This window comes from Pseudophryne corroboree, chromosome 6 (genome assembly GCF_028390025.1).
Source record: "Pseudophryne corroboree isolate aPseCor3 chromosome 6, aPseCor3.hap2, whole genome shotgun sequence".
Taxonomy (NCBI): Eukaryota; Metazoa; Chordata; class Amphibia; order Anura; family Myobatrachidae; genus Pseudophryne; species Pseudophryne corroboree.
In genome coordinates this window covers 31,331,784-31,350,708 of record NC_086449.1, presented here as the reverse complement: position 1 = coordinate 31,350,708, position 18,925 = coordinate 31,331,784, and the positions used below count along the sequence as shown (strand labels likewise).

At 42.9% G+C, this 18,925-nt stretch overlaps 1 protein-coding gene across 1 annotated transcript in view; it reads right to left on the bottom strand.

The window, feature by feature from the left end:
• LOC134934179 (extracellular calcium-sensing receptor-like) overlaps positions 1-18,925 on the bottom strand; it is a 145,018-nt gene that overhangs the window by 101,983 nt on the left and 24,110 nt on the right. The window contains exon 2 of the mRNA XM_063929672.1: positions 2,547-2,838. Within this exon, the coding sequence (XP_063785742.1) occupies positions 2,547-2,838 (292 nt within the window). The remainder of the gene's footprint in view (positions 1-2,546; positions 2,839-18,925) is intronic.

Sequence of the window (18,925 nt, the reverse complement as noted above, 5' to 3'; positions counted from 1 at the left end):
CCATTCCTCCATCCACCTGATGCCTCCGGATTGTGCCTACTTCTGGACCTCCACTCCTGTCTACAGTCCACTTGTTCTCATTCTGAGGGTATTCCCCACCCTCACGACTGGACCACCTTGCTCCCTTATTGCTGTAAATATCATCTTCTGTTCCTTGAAACATGTGAAATCTCATGACATTACTTTTTTATTGACAGCACAACCATTTTAATACTGCATTTTATTGTATTTTGCTCTTCATCTTATATTTTCTTCCTGTATCCTCTACTGACTTCTTTACCTCTACTCTTTGTACACCCTGCCAGCAGCAACCTAAGAAGTGTGCCCAAGATCTCTGCCTCAGATGGTTCCTCATTGGGCAGGATGGGTCCTTGTATAGCTTATCTCCTGCAGTGTAACCTTCATAGTGCGCTCAACATTGCTGCCTCACCTGGAATGCTCATGGATTGGATGAAAAATACATGGAGTTGATAGTTACGTTAAAAACCCTACTCCTAGCATTAGGACTCTGCAACCATCCCAATTTTGTGTCATCTCTTCTAGGTGTGAACTATTCCTCGCAGGGTAATCCTATGAAATTTGCCCAAGATGGCTGCGTTGCCTGGTAACTTTAGTGGGTGGAATACATAACCTATGGAGTTTATTATCCTGCATTATGCTTATTGTGATCTCTAAGGTTTTTTGTTTTTTTTTGTGTGTGTTTTTCTACTTGCTGTAATAATCCTTTGTAGTATGTGCTATGTATCTTATGTGTGTATCTTATGTGTATAATGACCTTGAGTCTTGTTGGAGAATAGAACTACATAATAAAATTCTTCTTCTTCTTTTTTTCTTTTTCTTTTCTTCTTCTTCTTCTACATCTGTAGAGACTAGAGTAGGCTTGGGCATACTGTATCTATTTAACAATGATCAATGTACTAAATAGTTTACTCAGCACATTGTTATAACTGCTAGATACTGATCATGCACACGTGTGGCACTTAGCAGACACAATGGCCCTCATTCCGAGTTGTTCGCTCGTTCTTTTCCTTCGCATCGGTGCGATTTTCCGCTAACTGCGCATGCACAATGTTCGCACTGCGGCTGCGCCAAGTAAATTTGCTAAGAAGTTTGGAATTTTACTCACGGCATTACTGTTAGGGTCTCCTGCCCTGTGCTGCCACGTCGTCATGGCAACCAGGGGACAGGTGCTAGCGGAGTAACCTGAGCGCAGCTGATACTCCGATTCGGGTCTTTTGCTGTGCAGTGGTTACAGGCAGGGGATCCGGTGCTGGTTTTTGTGCTCACAGTCTGTGAGGTCTGAGTGGGGCGTGGACAGCACCTGCTTTATAAGGCCTCTTCTCAGATTAAGCAGATGCTGCTGAATCTTTGTTGGTTAGTCAGTTCCTGAAAATTAGCCAGTACTGTGTAGCTTTGTATTTGTTATTGCTTACTGCAAATAGGCCTGGGGATTTGGTATTACACTCTGCCAATCCAGACCTAGCAGTAAGACTGGAGTCAGTCGTTTAACCTGCTGAGGTTCTTTTGCTATTCTGTGAACCCAGCAGGTTTGTGGCTGTACTTTCAGACCTGCCTGCATAATCCTCTCTCACTGTGCAGGGCGTCCATGTGTCAGTTTAGTGGCAGTAAGCTGAACCTGGGCCCTGCAAGTGAGAATTAGGATTGTGGAGACTCTCCTTGTGTCTACTATTCCATCTCTGACCAATGAGTTTGCTGCCACACCCATTGGTAACCCTTTAGGGTTTTGCTGTTGCCCTTAGCAACAGCATTTCGGGTTCTCTACGTATTAAAACACAACATCTTGCTTTTTTCATCTGAGCATTTGTAATACTAGGGAGACACCCAGTTTCTTAGCCTCTGGGCTTCTCTGTTCACTTTGTGTTGGTTTTGTTACCCTATCACTTTCTGTGTACGTGATGTCATATTTCCCAGTCTGTCTGTTAGTTCATTTGTTTTGCATCCCTCTCTGTTCAGACACCAGTACATTCCTGCAGGCACTGGTGTGCATAACAATTACAAGGTTTTTTCTTCGTTCTGGTGATCGTAATGTGATTGACAGGAAGTGGGTGTTTCTGGGCGGAAACTGGCCGTTTTATGGGAGTGTGTGAAAAAACGCTGCCATTTTTGGGAAAAAAGCGGGAGTGGCTGAAGAAACGGAGGAGTGTCTGGGCAAACGCTGGGTGTGTTTGTGACGTCAAACCAGGAATGACAAGCACTGAACTGATCGCACTGGCAGAGTAAGTCTCGAGCTACTCAGAAACTGCAAAGAAAAATCTTTTCGCAATATTGCGAATACTTCGTTCGCAATTCTGCTAAGCTAAGATTCACTCCCAGAGGGCGGCGGCTTAGCGTGTGCACTGCTGCGAAAATCGGCTAGCGAGCGAACAACTCGGAATGAGGGCCAATATGTTATATTTCACATTCCAAACCATGATCATCCCTAGTCCGTGTTATTAAAAGTAAAATAAAGGCAATACAATGAATATTCTTCTTTGCATTTAAAGTTCTTTACTTGAGGGCCCATAATGAAAACTAAATATACTTACCTGAGGGTATCTTAAGACCCCCAACATATTTGCCAATGTCATTGAGTTTGTGGAAAAGAAAGATCCAACAACAGCACTGAAGGCTGATTGCCCACGACACCTGTAGTTGGGGATGGCCATACTGGATTCAGATAGGAAATGTAAGGCTCCTTGTACTTCATAGTGAGGTACATTACACGTCTTATATACCTGCAGCCCTAGCGTCCTGTTGCCGAGAACATTGGGGTTCATGTTAATCTCTTCTACAGCAAACATTATGGTTAGAAGTTGTTGGTAGGAGTCCAACCTGAACCTTCAGGACAGAAAATAATACAAGACATGGTAAGGAAAGGCGTTATTTGCATGGAACAAAATATAAAAATTGAACATTAGTAGAAACAGTGTAAATATATCTAGAAAGGCTGATAGAAAATGCAAATTAACAGTCTGGTAAGAACCCTACCAATCTTAGTGCTCCATAGTGAGAGGACTATTTCTGTAGACCCCACACCAAGGGGGGAATTAAATGAGGTGTGAGTTTGGAACTGCAAGGCAAATTCATGGCAAATTTGCATTGCAAACTACATTTATAATTCAAACCAATCCCCCCCAAAAAAATTATACATCAAAATCACTGGAATTATACGTCAAAATCACTGGAATTATACATCCAAATCACTGGAATTATACGTCCAAATCACTGGCATTATACGTCAAAATCACTGGAATTAAATGGCAAAATCACTGGAATTATACGTCCAAATCACTGGAATTATATGGTAAAATGGATGTTGAGGGCTTCCATCGTCATGTGAAGCTGAACCACTAGTCATGAACATATGCCAGGGCCTCAGACGTTCCTTGACACTCCGTGTCATAAATAGCATATTGGCAAGTTTACGCTTCTCCTCAGACCATTTAACTTTCTTTTTTTGGGTCTTTTTACTGAACTTTGGCTTTTTGGATTTTACATGCCCTCTACTATCACATTGGGCATCGGCCTTGGTAGACGACGTTGATGGCATTTCATCGTCTATGTCATGACTAGTTGGAGCAGCTTCAGCACTAGGAGGAAGTGGTTCTTGATCTTTCCCTATTTTATCCTCCAAATTTTTGTTCTCCATAATTTTTCTGGAGTTATATAATACAATATGCGGCACAGGAATGACTGATGCACAGGACACTACCACTGGTCTGATGCAGCACAACACAGCAACACTGTAAGGGACTTGTTGTTATTATTATTAATATACGACAGCACTGGACATATGGCAGCAGAGTATACCACTGTGACTGCCTGGTCACTGGAATGACTGATGGCTGATGACACAGGACACTACCACTGGTCTGATGCAGGACAACACAGCAACACTGTAAGGGACTTGTTGTTGTTGTTATTATGATTATTATTATTATTATTATACGGCAGCACTGGACATATGGCAGCAGAGTATACCACTGTGACTGCTTGGTCACTGGAATGACTGATGGCTGATGTACAGGACACTACCACTGGACTGATGCAGCACAATACACCACAACTGAACTGATGCAGCACAACACAGCAGCAATGGACATATGGCAGCAAGAGGACACAACCACTGTGACTGGACAAATACAGCACAAGACACGGACACTGAGAGAATGGAGACACGTCCTCTCTCTACACTCTCTAATGCCGGAGTGAAAATGGCGGGGACGCGCGGCTCCTTATATGGAGTCCAAACCCTGCGAGAATCTCGGGAAAACCCGAGCCTGACTCGGATCCGGGCTCGAATGGTGAAGTCCGGAATGGTTCGGTTTTCTGAGAACCGAACCCGCTGATCCCTAATGTATGTATATATATATATATATATATATTTAGTGACTTCCCATTGGAAGTGCAACCTGCCAGTCACTCTCAGGACAGGCAGTCTTATTGCGACTAACAGAGAACATGCTTCCTGTGAAAAGTCACTCCCTGCCTTTCAGGTAGCCCTACCCAGCTTCTATGGGCTGCAGCCGATGCAGTCTATAGAAGCCAGTGTTTTGACATGCTCAGTCCCCACCTCTGGTTATGCACAGGCATCCTTTCAGGTGCCATTACGCAGATAGGGAGCCTCCAGCGGTTCATCTATACTGACAGCAGCACAGCTGATTACTGGCTGAAGGGTGCTAGGAGGGCCGTTAAGTTGGCAGATTGCAGCAGTTTAGTGTGGGACAGGAGAAGACCTGAAGGCAAGCCCATTTACCCCAACCACCAGTCCTTATTCTCTGGCCTTTCAAGAAAATGCAATACCTGCATTAGGGAGCATTATCTCACTGCACCAGCATTACTGTGAAGGCAAGCTAGACTGTAAAACACACCTCAGCAGTCCTGCCTCACTTCATCAGCATCTCTGAGGGCTTCAATCTATTGATGTTCTTAGTCCTGTTAGCCAATCAATTGTCAGGTGGTGGAGGCAGAGGATTAATTGAGCAAGAGAGGCATAATAGCCAATACACTAAGTTGCATTGTCGGGAGAGTAAGGAGGTGGTACTGTATCTGACCTCACATTATTTAGACAGTAAATACACCTGCACCACGAGTAGGAACCTCTTTCTCCACCAGTTTGCTGAAGCTTTCACCTCCCAATAGACCATGAGGGATCAGTGAGCAAAACACATATACTACTCCAGATTACTATCTGTAAACTTTCTAGCCAACCACCTTGTGACATGCAGTTAGTACGGCTGGGGCCCCGGAGTAGTTCATTTACAGCAATCAGTACTAGGTAATACCCCAGAAGTTGTCATGGAGAAAGATGGGAATTCAAACTATTGAAACATCTCTCCTCTGTGCCCCACAAGAAACTACTCTGCATCATAGCAAACATCATTAACACCTCCAGCTCAGCAAATCTTCCTCTGCTATCTGTGCCGCATATATCTGGAGACTTACCTGTTCTATTCATTTATAAAATGGAGAGATATAGGGATCAGCAAAGTATATGTGCACTGACGAAAGCATCTTGGCCATTAAGGGTAGACTATATTAGCGGAATAAACCTAGGGCCTAATTCAGACCTGATCGCAGCAGAATTTTTTTTCTAATGGGCAAAACCATATGCAGTGCAGTTGAGGCCGATGTAACATGTGCAGAGGGAGAGAGATAGATTCGGATGGGGTGTGTTCAAACTGAAATCTAAATTGAAGTGTAAAAATAAAGCAGCCAGTATTTACCCTGCACAGAAACAATATAACCCACCAAAATCTAACTCTCTCTGCACATGTTACATCTGCCCCACCTGCAGTGCACATGGTTTTGCCCATTAAAGAAATATTTTGCTGCTGTGATCAGGTCTGAATTAGGCCCCTAGTCCTGACAAAGGTACTTAAGTGAAGTGGTGTAATGTGCTCAGTTTTTTGTATACAGTGTTATGCCTTGAAGCTAGTATGTGCAAACTGTAATCTTTAAAGAAAGTGTAATGGGAGATATTGAAATGTTGTAATGTGTTTGTTAATTGTTGCAGTGGAGGAAAATGAAGGATATTTTGATTGTTACATTTGCAGAATACTAATGTTTCTATTCAAACAGCTCCAAAACTAGAGTTCTAGCACAATAATCTGATTTATTTATTGTCGTAGTGTATTGTACTGTATATGTAAATGTGTGTGATTTGAATTAATATATTTTGAGAAATTGTTACTGTAACTGTGAATAACTTTTTTTATTAATCCCAGCTATATCCCTTTGTGCCTGAAGAAACTCTCCTTACAATAATTTTTCTAGTGAGTCAAGAGGAAAAGGTAAATCAATTTATCACTCCTGTACACAATCTAGTGGAGTATCACACAGGTATTTTCTATATCATCGCCTTTTACATCAAGTGACTATTACTGCAAAATTGCCTAAAACACCCTGCAAGTTGCAGTAACTTAAAAAAATGAAAAAAAGCTAAATCAATACCATGATTGCTTAGCACTAGGTAATAAATAGTTGATTTATTGTTATAAGTAGATTTAAGCAGGTTCTATTGTAAGTTATTTGGGAAATCTATGATGGTCTAATCCCCACACACCATTTGTTTGTTTAAGTTTTATTACCTCAAATGGGTAATGGGCTAGGGTTTGGTCCAATTAATCAATGTGCTTACAAACACGTTTGTTGGTCTTGATATTAATGTGTAATCTGGCTGAATCAGACTGGGATGAATGTTATGGATGACTGTTTCTAAGGATGTCCTCTGTGACTTATACTGGACTTAAACTGGACTTAAACTGGATTTATACTGGACTTAAACTGGACTTAAACTGGATTTATACTGGATTTATACTGGGTTTATACTGGATGGACACTGAAATGAAACAAAAAACAAATGCAAAATAACCTTCAAAAGCCAACACTAGTTGGACTGTATCCCAACTACAGATGTATGTTCACTTTCAATGTTCTCCAATCCTCACTGACTCAGGGAACTATACAATCACTTTCCGCTAAAACCCCCCCCCCCCCAAAAAAAAAAAAAAACACCCAAAAACCTGTAATGCAATTTTTAATCGGACCCTACAATTACCTGAAAAAACAATTTTTCACCAAGAAGCATAGTTATTGAAGGAACATAGACTTGCTTTTTGCTAACTCTGTGTAATTTTCCATTTTACTACGGCAAAACATTTGCCTTACTGTTAACCTGTAGACATTAACCACATTTTAAATACTTGCAAATCATCTTTATTTCTGCAGTTTTGCTGCTCTCTCATTCAGCCACCACTCCTCCTCCTATTCTCATTTTACTACCACTATTTACCCCATCCACACTATGGCCAGGCTGGCAACATCCCCCATTTATCCTTGTTTTCCTAATCCTTTATTCTGTCCACTGGTACCACCTCTATCCTTCTCTCCCAGTCTCCTACATCTCATGCTCTCTCCTCTCCTCTGTCTCCCATCCTCTTCTCTGCCTCCCTTCCCCTCCTCTTCTGTTTCCCCATGGCACTCTACTTCTGCCCCCTCACATGCTCTCTACCCCACCACTCAACCCTGCTCTCTCCCTCCTCTACCTGTCACCTCTTCTCCACCACTATCATTCTACACTCCCTCCCTGCCTCACTCCTGCAGTCTCCCTTCCTAGCCAAGGACCCAGCACCATCATTACACACTCTATATCCCTTCCTTCCAAATTACCTCAACACTCCGGCAACCCTAATAATCTCATTCACATCTTTCCCACAAACTCCTATCCTGTGCCGTCTGGAATGCCAGATCTGTTTGCAACAAACTGGTCCCCACTCATGACCTTTTCATTTCCAATTCCCTGCACCTCCTGGCCATTACAGAAACCTGGATTACTCCCTATGACACCACTTTTCCTGCTGCTCTCTCTGCTGGGGGCCTCACATTCTCACACACACCCCAACCTGGGGGTCGCCATGGTGGTGGTGTTGGGATCCTTTTACCCTCAACCTACACATACCAACTTATACCTCCAGAACCATCCCTTACATTCTCTACATTTGAGGTCCATGCAATATGCCTTTACCAACTAACTAATCTTCGAGTCGCTGTTATTTACCATCCACCTGGCATTTCCTCCAAATTCCTTGACAACTTTACTTCCTGGCTACCTCACTTCCTTTCTTTTGGCATTCCCTCCATTATCCTAGGTGATTTCAACAACCCTATCGATAACCCCACAAAATCACCTGCCTCTAAATTCCTTAATCTCACCTCTTCACTTGGTCTCTCCCAGTGGACCACCTCACCCTCCCATGTGAATGGGAGCTCACTGGATCTGGTTTTCACTCACCGCTGTGATATTTCTGACTTCTCCAATTCCCCTTTTCCACTCTCTGACCACCACCTGATCTCTTTCAACTTATCTATCTCTGCTTCCCATCTCTCCCTCCTAAGGCTACCATCACTAAGCGTAACTTTAAGGCTATTGACACCTCATCCCTATCCTCCCTGTTCGACTCACTTCTATCTCTGGTATTCTCTCTCACACATGCCCTGAACAAGCCACATCCCTATACAATTCATCTCTTACTTCTGCTCTTGACTCTGTTGCTTCACCAACCATTATTCACCCTCGCAGATTAACACTTCAACCCTGGCACACCAAATGCACCAGATATCTTCACAAATGCTCATGTACTGCTGAGCGACAGTGAAGGAAATCACGCTCTATGGCAGGCTTCCTCCATTTAGAATTCATGCTCTCATCCTTCAGTGCTGCCCGTTCCCTCTCTAAAAAGTCATACTTCAAAATGCTCATCTCTACCCAGTCTTCCAACCCCCTGGTGCCTCTTTGCCACTGTAACTCCCTCCTCTGCCCACTACCACCTCCTCTCCCTTTCTCATTGTCTGCTCTTAACTTTGCACTTATTTTACATCCAAGATTGACTCCATGCATCAGGACATCACATCCCACCAGACCAGCCACCAGCCACCACCCATCCCTTTCCACCCATCCTTTTCCACCCCTCCCTTTCCCACTCACCAACTCTGACATCTTTCTCCCATGTATCTGGTGAAGAAGTCATGTCCCTCATCCGTTACTCCGCCCACCACCTCCCCACTTGACCCTTTCCCCTCCCACCTCCTCCGCTACCTCTCTCCTTCTGCCTGTTCCCATCTTACCCACCTTCTCAATCTTTCCATCTCATCAGGCACTGTCTCCTCTGCCTTCAAGCATGCACTCATCTCCCCTATTCTTAAAAAGCCTACACTTGCTCAAAACACCCTCTCAAACTATCGACCCATCTCCTCCCTTTTGTCTCCAAACTCCTTGAGCGTATTGTCTATAACCGCCTCTCTGCCTTTCTTTCCTCCCACTCACTTCTTGACCCATTCCAGTCTGGTACCAATCTCTTCACACCTCTGAAACTGCCCTCACAAAAGTGTGCAATAACCTCCATGCAGCCAAATCTAAGGGCCACTACTCTCTGCTTATTCTTATTGACCTCTATGCTGCTTTTGACACTGTGAACCATCTTCTTCTTCTGCAAATCCTTCACTTTCTTGGTCTGCGTGATACTGCCCTCTCCTGGCTGTCCTCCTACCACCCTGATCGTTCTTTCTCTGTCTACTCTCATGACACTACCTCCCCCCCACTTCCACCAACTGTTGGTGTCCCCCAAGGTTCTGTTCTTGGTCCTCTCCTTTTCTCTCTCTATACGTTCTCTTTAGGCGAACTCATTAGTTCTTTCAACTTCCAATATCACCTCTATGCTGATGACACTCAAATCTACCTTTCCTCCCCTGATCTCTCCCTGGCTCAACCCACTTGTACCTCCAATGGTCTCTCTGCTATCTGTTCCTGGATGTCCCAAGATTGAGCTGATCATCTTCCTACCCTCCCGCACATCCTCACCTTCCACAATCTCATTATCCATTGATGGCACGACTATCTCCTGTAGCCCCCAAGTACGCCGTCTTTGTGTAATCTTTGACTCCTCCCTCTCCATCAAACTACATATTCAGCACCTCTCACAAACGTGTCATTTTCATCTCAAAAACATTTCCAGGATCAGACCCTTTCTCACCCAGGATGCCACCAAGACATTTATCCACTCACTGATTATTTCCAGACTGGATTACTGTAATCTCCTGGCCTCCCTGACAATTACCTCTCTCTACTCCAATCTATCCTAAATGCTGCAGCACAGCTCATCTTCCTCACCAAACGCACCACGCCCACTTCCCCTCTCCTACAAGCCCTTCACTGGCTTCCCTTCCCTTTCAGAATCCAATTCAAATTTTTCACACTCACTTACCCTCACCCACTCCTCTCCCATTTACATCTCTGACCTTATCTCCCTTTACTCTCCCACCCGTCCTCTTCGCTCCGCTAATGCACGCCGACTCTCCTGCCTACTTATTACTTCCTCCCACTCCTTTCTCCAAGATTTTTCATGTGCTGCTCCCTTTCTCTGGAATTCTCTAACTCTCCCCCTCAGACTCTCCACCTCTCTACAGAACTTCAAACGGGTTCTCAAGACCCACTACTTCACCAAACCCAGCCAAATCTCATCCTAACCCTCTGTTCCACGCTCGGTCTACCCCATCTGTGTCACTCATGTCTGTCTGACCCTCCCCCTTAGAATGTAAGCTCTCACGAGCAGGGCCCTCTTCCCTCATGTGCTTATACTTTTCTTACTTTAATAATCCTCAACTGCCCAGATCCCGCAGTTTTTTGGCCACCTGGAACTTATCTCAGTGTTGTTTACTGGTGTAGATATGCTTAGTTACCCTGTACTTGTCCGATATTGTCTTCTACTGTAAGTCACTGTTTTCCTGTTTTGATTATGTGCATATGTACTCTGTAATTGCGCGCTGCGGAACTCTTGTGGCACCATATAAATAAAGAATAATAATAATAATAATAATACATACTTACGGTGCACATTTGATTCTGGGAGGTCGAACAGTAAAGAGATATTTTTGGTAGACTTTATCCAAAAAAATAGGCATCAACACTCCTATCATAACATCTCCAGGTTGTGTTAACCCCTCAAGAGGAGGGACATCCAGTCTGCAACTCTGGTCCATAGAATGAATCAATTGAAGGAGAACAAAAATTGTCATAAAACAGGTTATTGAAGAGAAACTGATCATTTTGTACAAAATGTTGAAAGTTACCTATAGTATAGAAAAGGATGACATGTCAGACGTACACTATAACATCAATACAGTTAAATAAGAAGTGGATACATAAAACAGTGGGAGCTCTATAAATGTTATATATATATATATATATATATATAAAATATAAATTATTAACAATTTCTTATACAGTGCAGCATAATCCGTTGCATTTTACAATTGGAGCAACTGTAATAGAACAAAACTGTGTAATAACAGACAGTCATAAAGGTAGGAGGGCCCTGCTCGCAAGCTTACAATCTATAGGCAAATAGCTATTTATACACAAGGATAGGTGCTATCTATTGCACAAAGGGGGTCATTCTGACCCGATCGTACGCTGCAGTTGTTCGCAGCGGTGCAAATGAGTCTGAACTGCACATGCGCCGCGACCGCAATACATAGGTGCGTCGCTGCCCGGCGACGGTAACTGCTTTGACAGCAGGATGGGGTTTCTGGGTGGCAACTGACCATTTTCTGGGAGTGTCGTGGAAAACGCAGGCGTGTCCAAGCGTTTGCAGGGCGGGTGTCTGACGTCAATTCTGGAGACGTGACAGGTTAAGGTGATCGCAGTGTCTGGGTAATTTCAGAGTTACTCAGAAACTGCACAAAAACTTTTTGCACAACTCCCCTGCACAAGCGATCGCACACTTGCTATGATAAAATACACTCCCCCACAGGCGACGACTATCTGATCGCACATCTGCAAAAAACTGCTACCGCATGATCAACTCGGAATGAGGGCCAATTATCCATTAGATTGCAAAGGTTTTTAATGGTCTGTATGATATGGTCACACAGCAATATTGGACATGGGTCAAGAGGATGGGAAAGTGAATAAAAAGACAAAATATGTGAGGTTATATGTAGTGATGTGAACCGGGAATTTTTTGTGTTTTCTGTTTTGGTTTTGGATTCGGTTCCGCGGCCGTGTTTTGGATTCGGATGCGTTTTGGCATAACCTCCCTGAAATTTTTTAGTCGGATTCAGGTGTGTTTTGGATTCGGGCGTTTTTTTTTACAAAAAACCCTAAAAAATAGCTTAAATCATAAAATTTGGGTGTCATTTTGATCCCATAGTATTATTAAACTCAATAACCATAATTTCCACTCATTTCCAGTCTATTCTGAACACCTCACACCTCACAAATTTATTTTCAGTCCTAAAATTTGCACCAAGGTCGCTGGATGACTAAGCTAAGCGACCCAAGTGGCCGACACAAACACCTGGCCCATCTAAGAGTGGCACTGCAGTGTCAGACAGGATGGCAGATTAAAAAAAATAGTCCTCAAACAACACATGATGCAAAGAAAAATAGAGGTGCACCAAGGTCGCTGGATGGCTAAGCTAAGCGACCCAAGTGGCCGACACAAACACCTGGCCCATCTAGGAGTGGCACTGTAGTTTTCTAGCGAGAGGATGAGTGCTTCCATCCTCATGTGAATCTGAACCACTAGCCATGAACATTGGCCAGGGCCTCAGCCGTTCCTTGCCACTCCGTGTCGTAAATGGCATATTGGCAAGTTTACGCTTCTCATCAGACACTTTTAATTTAGATTTTTGGGTAATTTTACTGACCTTTTATAGTATACTTGACAACACAGATGTAGAGCAGTGGACTACTGTACCGTACTGCTATATATTATATACTGGTGGTCAGCAAAATTCTGTACTGTCCTCCTACTATATATACTGCGCACAACTAAAATGCACCACAGGTATGAATGGATAGTATACTTGACGACACAGAGGTAGGTGGAGCAGTGGACTACTGTAAAGTACTGCTATATATTATATACTGGTGGTCAGCAAAATTCTGCACTGTCCTCCTACTATATATACTGCACACAACTAAAATGCACCACAGGTATGGATGAATAGTATACTTGACAACACAGAGGTAGGTAGAGCAGTGGCCTACAGTACCGTACTGCTACATATTATATACTGGTGGTCAGCAAAATTCTGCACTGTCCTCCTACTATATATAATGCGCACAACTAAAATGAAACACAGGTATGGATGGATAGTATACTTGACGACACAGAGGTAGGTAGATCAGTGGACTACTGTACCGTACTGCTATATATTTTATACTGGTGGTCAGCAAAATTCTGCACTGTCCTCCTACTATATATACTGTGCACAACTAAAATGCACCACAGGTATGGATGGATAGTATTCTTGACGACACAGAGGTAGGTAGAGCAGTGGCCTACTGTACCGTACTGCTATATATTATTTACTGGTGGTCATCAAAATTCTGCACTGTCCTCCTACTATATATACTGCGCACAACTAAAATGCACCACAGGTATGGATGGATAGTATACTTTGTGACACAGAGGTAGGTAGAGCAGTGTACTACTGTACCGCACTGCTATATAAATTGGTGGTCAGCAAAATCCTGCACTGTCCTCCTACAATGCAGCACAGATATGGAGTGTTTACAGGCAGAGAACGTAGATATTTGCAGCACACTGAGCACAGATATTTGCAGAACACAGAGCACAGATATTTGCAGCACACTGAACACAGATATTTGCAGAACACAAAGCACAGATATTTGCAGCACACTGTACAAAGAAAGAGCTGAGAGGACGCAGACACATCCTCTCGTTATCATCTTCAAAGCACGAGTGAAAATGGCGGCGACGCGCGGCTCCTTATATAGATAACAGAAAAAGAGGATAGTGTACCTGGATGGCGCAATGCTGCTTTAGCACTTGAAGGTTTAAAATGAATGTCACCACATTCCGCATACACAATTGAAACAAAAAACATAAACCTCCCTAGTGCATGTAGCGCAAGAGCATGTAACAGAAGAGAACAAAAATCAAAATGAAATATGTACGTCCCTGTTTTAAGACTGTAGAATCAGGTATTTGATTTTCAGGTTCTCCAGACCGATGATGTTCAATATAGATGTCACAACGAGGAATATGAAAATAAAGAACATAAGAACCAATGTGTAGTATTTCACATAAGAATTTGTTTCAATCCCAAAAATTTCTTAAGATGAATATAGATGAAATGACTGTTTGAATACGGTGCGTACCCCAAAACTCACAAAAGAGAGTGGTGTACAGGACACATAATATAGAATACGAATCTCGCGAGAATCCGACAGCGGGATGATGACATTCGGGCGCGCTCGGGTTAACCGAGCAAGGCGGGAGGATCCAAGTCTGCCTCGGAACCGTGTAAAATGGGTGAAGTTCGGGGGGGGGGGGGGGGTTCGGATTCCAAGGAACCGAACCCGCTCATCACTAGTTATATGTGGGCTGTACAGAGGGGATGTAAGTAGATAGGGAGGCACTAAAGGCTAAGTTGATGGTCCGGAGTTTTGATAAGCATTCCTGAAGAGGTGAGTTTTTAGGGAAAACTTGAAGGTTTGGAGACTATGGGGGTAATTCTGAGTTGATCGCAGCGGGAACTTTGTTAGCAGTTGGGCAAAACCATGTGCACTGCAGGGGAGGCAGATATAACATGTGCAGAGAGAGTTAGATTTGGGTGTGGTGCGTTCAATCTGCAATCTAAATTGCAGTGTAAAAATACAGCAGCCAGTATTTACCCTGCACAGGTTGCACCTCTTTTTCAGGTTATAGCACAATCAATTTGTCTACCGCAGAGACCAAGCTCCTTCTCCTCTGCCCTGATGACGGGGTCCGCAGCGGCCCGGAAATGTTAACGTCGGCAGTTATGAAGACTTACAAAAGACTGTGAGCTACACAATAATGACAAAAATTATGCTGGTACCACTTCATTCTCTTATAAATAAGCTTTGAATCAAATCCTTGGAGTACCGTGCCTTCAGTCAGCACACACAGCTGTCCGTTTTGCAACCATGTTCATTACAACAAAGGCACCCAGGTAGACGCAGCATCATTTAGAGTGCTGGATCTTCGTGACTTTTATATATATATATATATAGTGATTTAAACGACCTGAAAATATACAGTGGATTTTTTTTTTGTGAGCACACTCCCGTATGGGCAAAGTGCATGAACATCCAGTCTCTGTATTAATAGTCAGGTCTTCTTGATATTATTCATTGTAATATGCTGTTTGGGTTTTATGTAAATGTTTTATATGTACATTTGAATACATTTTAAAAATATAAAATATATCGACATTGGTGTTGTAAGAAAAGGGACATTAGGTCCATAGAGGATAATTTTAAAATATATCCTGAGTATATTGGTGCACCTAAGGAATTTATTGTGATATATATATATATATATATATATATAGAAAGGAATTATTGCGCCACTTGTGTTTACCAACGATTACAGACCATATAATGTACCATGCAAGTATAATTGACACTCCCTAGAGATTCAAAAGGGCGTCTGCTGACCCCCAAAACAGGGATGGCAGTTCCCTGTAGAATGAACTTAATAGAATAAGGGGGGAGGGGATATAGCGACCAATGGTGTCTTAAAAAGATAAAAGCTCACACTGTAGGTAGATAAATATAGAAATAAAATACACAAAAAGAAAACCAATAATAGCAGCACTGAATTCAATTAATACTAAAAATTAAAAAATGAGATGGATTGAATGAAAACAGATTAAAAAATGTATTAATAACTCTGATTAATAACCAATTAAAAGTCAATGTGACCACCGGCAGAATAAGTGAACCAGAAATGTCCGTTCCTTTTAAATAACTGGACACCAGTTTAGGCAGAATATACAGGCTTAGGAGCTGATTGCACAGTCCCGAAAAGGGTTATTACCGCTTCTTAGGCCGCTGGAGGGAGAAATATCCCATAGATGATCCTTCAATTGGGAGTTGGTAGCATATTTTCAATCCTCACCAGTATGCGGAGCTTGACTTGCGGGATGGTCCTAAGTACGCCTGTTAAAATCCACCAAATAGCAAACTCTGGGCATCCAGTATGGTCCGGGCACTGGTTCAGCAACAAAGCAACGGTGATCAGGGTGGCAACTGACGCGTTTCGCTGCTGGTCCTGCAGCTTTTTCACCTTTGCTTTGTTGCTGAACCAGTGCCCGGACCATACTGGATGCCCAGTGTTTGCTATTTGGTGGATTTTAACAGGCGTACTTAGGACCATCCCGCAAGTCAAGCTCCGCATACTGGTGAGGATTGAGAATATGCTACCAACTCCCAATTGAAGGATCATCTATGGGATATTTCTCCCTCCAGCGGCCTAAGAAGCGGTAATAACCCTTTTCGGGACTATGCAATCAGCTCCTAAGCCTGTATATTCTGCCTAAACTGGTGTCCAGTTATTTAAAAGGAACGGACATTTCTGGTTCACTTATTCTGCCGGTGGTCACATTGACTTTTAATTGGTTATTAATAGTGATGAGCGGATTCGGTTTTACTCGGTTTTACTCGGTTTTACTCGGTTCTCAAAACGGCATCTTATTGGCTCACGGATGTCACGTGTTTTGGATAGCCAATAAGATGCCGTTTTGAGAACCGAGTAAAACCGAGTAAAACCGAGTAAAACCGAACCTCGCTCATCACTAGTTATTAATCAGCGTTATTAATAAAAAAATGTAATCTGTTTTCATTCAATCCATCTCATTTTTTAATTTTTAGTATTAATTGAATTCAGCGCTGCTATTATTGGTTTTCTTTTTGTGTATGCTTAGGTATCAGGATTGACTAATCCTGTTATATAGCAGCAGCTTTAGAAAAACAGCCCATATTGCGCCCGAGCACCGTTCTTGGTATTTTCCATAGAAATAAAATACAATTTATTCACATAAAATTTTTACAGCAAATCTCTTTAAAAATGGCATAAAAACAATATACACATAAAATATAATACACGTTAAAATATATATATATAAACAGATTTTTGCTTAACTGGGTATGAGGTCACTGCCAGGTTTTCCAACGCGTTTCGTCATTCAGACTTCATCAAGGGGTATATATACAGACACTCACTTTTGCAAAAGAAAAGAAAAAGAGACCAGCACTCACGTTTTGATGATGAAAAGAAAAAAGGGGTTTCAACTCTCCGTGGTTTTCGTCAGGGCCCCTGACGAAAACCATAAAGAGTTGAAACGGCCGTCGGGCTGTAGTACTAGGATAATGTCCAGATGTTTCTTCTGTAAGGAATAAACCCCTTTTTTCTTTTCATCATCAAAATGTGAGTGCTGGTCTCTTTTTCTTTTAATTTGCAAAAGTGAGTGTCTGTATCAATTTCCAGGACCCTGCACCACCATGTCAATTTTATTTGATTTTTACTGAGTGTTGTCATTTTGCTATGTGTTTTATATATATATATATATATATATATATATATATATATATATATATATATAGAGAGAGAGAGATGTAACACCCACAAACACATAACATTTACAGTGCCGAACACTTAAACTAAATTGTGGGGTGCTGATGTAAATCAGGTTCGGGTGATCAGAGCGGCAGACCTGCTTTACCTCTCAGACACAATGACAACACAAACATATGCAGGATACAACTCCATTTTATTATCCTAACAAAATTTCAAGTGGCAGGTAAACAGGAAACAGGTGCACAGTTGAAGCAGGCTGGTTATGGCTTCTAAACTAAAGTCTCAGGTAACCAGCGTCGGCAATACGGGTAACAGGTAAGTAGGAACTTGTGCACAATTAAAGCAGGCTGGTTATGGCTTCTAAATAACAGTCTCAGGTAACCAGCGTCGGCAATGCAGGAGGCAGGTAAGCAGGAACTTGTGCACAATTAAAGCAGGCTGGTTATGGCTTCTAAATAACAGTCTCAGGTAACCAGCGTCGGCAATGCAGGAGGCAGGTAAGCAGGAACTTGTGCACAATTAAAGCAGGCTGGTTATGGCTTCTAAATAACAGTCTCAAGTAACCAGCGTCGACAATACAGGTAGCAGGTAAGTAGGAACTTGTGCACAAATAAAGCAGGCTGGTTATGGCTTCTAAATAACAGTCTCAGGTAACCAGCGTCGGCAATGCAGGTAGCAGGTAAGCAGGAACTTGTACACAAATAAAGCAGGCTGGTTATGGCTACTAAATAACAGTCTCAGGTAACCAGCGTCGGCAATGCAGGAGGCAGGTAAGCAGGAACTTGTGCACAATTAAAGCAGGCTGGTTATGGCTTCTAAATAACAGTCTCAGGTAACCAGCGTCGGCAATGCAGGAGGCAGGTAAGCAGGAACTTGTGCACAATTAAAGCAGGCTGGTTATGGCTTCTAAATAACAGTCTCAGGTAACCAGCGTCAGCAATGCATTAACATTAGCTTTCACACTGCTGGGCGGAGCTTGCATAAAAGGAACTATAGCTGCCAGCTTAACTCAATAGCAGATAAGTACATTCACATTGACTTTAACACTGCTGGGCGGAGCTTGCATAAAAGATGTAAATTTCATCAACTATAATCATTGGCTTAAGACACACCCCTCTTCAATTATAATAGAACTGAGGGTACCGTTCATAAAGGGGAGCCCACCCCCCTTTGAACAGTATGCAGGGGCACTGAGGTAATGAGGAGAGCTCACCCCCTCCATTAAACTTGTTTTGCAGGACCCAAGGGGCTTAGAGGTGCCTATCCCCTTTTTAATAAAATGTTCCCCATTTGTAGAGTCTTGCAGCGGAGGGCATTACAGGGGCAGAGTGTTGCAGCGAAAGGGTTGCATTGATCTCACCCCCTGCTGCGGCGCTTCTGCCACCTCCGATCCTCCGCATCTTCAGCGCTGCTGTCTGGAGTCTCCCTCCTCCTGCTGGCGATGTCTTCGTCAGCTCCGGTCCGCAGCGTCCTTTCCACACTGGGGTCTTCTCACTGCAGCCGCCGGTCCGCGC